The 3,013-nt window shown below is 44.9% G+C and overlaps 1 protein-coding gene across 1 annotated transcript in view; it reads left to right on the forward strand.

The window, feature by feature from the left end:
• Positions 1 to 2,110: 2,110 nt before the first annotated feature.
• The window catches only part of LOC105525025 (pregnancy-specific beta-1-glycoprotein 2-like), a gene marked incomplete at its 5' end in the record, with an annotated part of 3,735 nt that continues 2,832 nt past the window's right edge, over positions 2,111 to 3,013 (forward strand). Inside the window, one exon of the mRNA XM_011960541.1 lies at positions 2,111 to 2,437. Coding sequence (XP_011815931.1) covers positions 2,111 to 2,437 — 327 coding nt within the window. The remainder of the gene's footprint in view (positions 2,438 to 3,013) is intronic.

Here is a 3,013-nt window from a genome sequence, read left to right on the forward strand (position 1 = left end):
CTCCTGGATTCATGGATTTTTTGGAGGGTTTTTTGTGTCTCTACATCCTTCAGATCTGCTCTGATCTTAGTTATTTCTTGCCTCCTGTTATCTTTTGAATGTGTTTGCCCTTGCTTCTCTAGTTCTTTTAATTGTGATGTTAAGGTATCAAATTGAGATCTTCCAGCTTTCTCTTGTGGGCAATTGTTTCCTCATGATGATGCCATTTTCATAAGTTGGGGTTCTTCATGTGAGGGACACATAAGCCATTGGTGTCTCACTTAGACTCTTCCTAATTCACACAAACTGAAACTGTAGTTGTGTTTCCTGAGGTTGAGAGAAAATGAAGAAAACATTTAACATACCTGTTCTGCGCTCCTCCCCATTTTTCCTAATTCTGCACAGAAATTAGAAATAGGGAGTTCTTTCTATATTTACTAACATAACACACATCTCTTCTTTTAAGTCGGCATCATTCCTCCCTTTATGCAATTGACACACTGACCAGTTCTGTCCTTTTAACGGGAGTCTCTCTGCTTAATTGCTAATATCAAATCACCTTTGGCATCTTTCTTTGAGCATAATGTGATCCTGCTGGAATTCACTCCACACCTAAACCTTAATTGGGTATCAAGAGAAATACTACTACCAGCAATTGATCTTAGATGTTTGGACTATCAGTAAAAATTTCCACTTATGACAACATTTTAGTGTTTCCTCCAAAATTTTTTTTGTTTTGTTACTAGAGTCAGAACATAACATGAGGTCTAAACTCCTGACAACTTTTTATGGGAAAATTACAGTATTACAAATTGAGCATCCCAAATCCAGAAATCCAAAATCTGAAATGCTCCAAAATCCAACACTTCTGACCACTGATGTGATGCTAAAAAAAGTGCCCACTGGAGCATTTTGGATTTTAAATTTTTCAGATTTAGGATGCTAATCCAGTACATATATTGCAAATATTCCAATATAAAGAAAAGTTAGAACTCCAAAACACTTGGTTTTAAGCTTTCTGCATAAGGAACACTTTTTCTGTATGAACTATAAGTATGAAGCTCTACAGGAGATCTCTAAAACCTCCTCATTCTGCATAACTGAAAGCGCACACCCACGGAACAATGCCCTATTCCCCCGACCCCAGCTCCTGGAAACTACTATTCTACTCTCTGATTCACTCTGGAATCCACTGAGATGAGGTACATAGAGTAGTCAAACTCACAGAATCAGAGAGTAGAATGTCTAATTAGAGAAAGTATCTGCAAGACTTCTTCCCAAATATTGGCCTAATAGCCACCAAACACGTGTTGTCCATGAGGGCCAGACTTCCATCATCAGTTCACGCTCGCCCTTTCCACCAGTCAGTTCTGCATTTGCAAACATCCACATTGTATTTCTAGAAAGATCCACATGGTCCTCACCTGCCCTCTACAGGGGGAAGGGAACATCATGGACACAGGACAGGGAACATGGTCTTGGTCCAAAGCTATCAGCTCTTGCCTGTCCCCTTCACTCTTTGTAGGTCATTTCTTAGACTCTGCTCAATCTTTAGAGGTCACTGGCTCAAGTCAGTCACTATGAGACAGCTGGGAAAACTGCCCCACCTTGTAGCTCCATTCCCTGAAGTGACCTCCAGGCTTGACTCTGGTCTCCCCTGTGTGATTTCTGCTGAAGTACCCAGTCCCAGGCCAGGCCTCCCACTACCCAAAGGGTTTAAGGACAATGGGAAGTTCCATCATCCATCTCTAGGATGCGCTTGGAAAGGGAAGCTGCAGACAAAACATACCTTGGGGGCAAAGTAAGACTGAAACTAAGATGATTCTAGCACTGAATGCTCCAGGTGAGGATCACAAGGTGGGCCAGGCAGGCTGTTGGAGAGGGAGGAACTCAGAGAGGCACCAGGGGCTGTGACTGCTGGACCCATGTTTTTCCATGATGCAATGCTGCCGCTCAATTCACACTTGAGAAAGTCTGTGCTTCTCCCACATAAAGCAGGCAGCCTCACAATCTCTGAGCCCTCAGATTGCTATGCATCTGTCTTGTAACACACACACCTGCCATGGGGTTTTAAGGACTTGGGTGGGCTGAAGTGGGAAATGCCATCTCTGATTGAAAAATGTCTTTGGAGGAATCAAAGGTGCCACACAGAGCAATCTTCTCTCTGTTATCTGCACAGTGGAAACTTCCAAGCCCTCCATCTCCAGCAGCAACTCAAACCCCAGGGAGGCCACAGAGACTGTGATCTTATCCTGTGATCCTGACACTCAGGACGTAAGCTACCTGTGGTGGATAAAGGGTCAGAGCCTCCCTATCAGTCACAAGTGGCAGCTGTCCGAAAACAACAGGACCCTCACTCTATTTGGTGTCACAAAGGATACTGCAGGACCCTATGAATGTGAAATGAAGAAACCATGGAGTTCCAGTCGCAGTGACCCAGTCACCCTGAATATCCTCTGTGAGTATCTTCTGTTCCTCTGTGAGCCAGGCTGCCATCCCAAATACACATGGCCAGAGGCCAGGCCTCCCTGTCCCTCTCAGGTGCAAGTACAGAGACCTTTATCCCTGGACATCAAAGCTGGCCATGAGTTCTAGCAGTAGGCTTAGGCTTGATCAACAATGGGAGGGAAGAGGCTGTGCCTGTCATGGGAGAGTCAAGGTCCAAAGCTTATGATTGGAGAAATAGGTGAATGTCTCAGGCTCCAGATCAGTGAACACAGCAGGGATTTGGCTGGGACTTCAGTGTTGTGACTTAGCTCACAGGGTCACTGTGGCCCTTCCACAGACCAGGATTTTCCCTTCCCTCTGACAACATCAGCTGTGACTTTATGTTCTTTGCTCCAGATGGCCTGGATGCCCCCACCATTTCTTCTTCAAACACCTATTACCATCCAGGGGAAGTCCCCAAGCTCTCCTGCCTCACAGACTCTCACCCCCTGGCAGAGCATTCTTGGCTGATTGATGGGAAGTTCCAGCAATCAGCACAAGTGTTCTTTAGCCTCCTAATCACTAAAACATATAGAGGGGTCTATGT

The sequence above is a fragment of the Colobus angolensis genome, unplaced genomic scaffold (genome assembly GCF_000951035.1).
Source record: "Colobus angolensis palliatus isolate OR3802 unplaced genomic scaffold, Cang.pa_1.0 Scaffold512, whole genome shotgun sequence".
Taxonomy (NCBI): Eukaryota; Metazoa; Chordata; class Mammalia; order Primates; family Cercopithecidae; genus Colobus; species Colobus angolensis.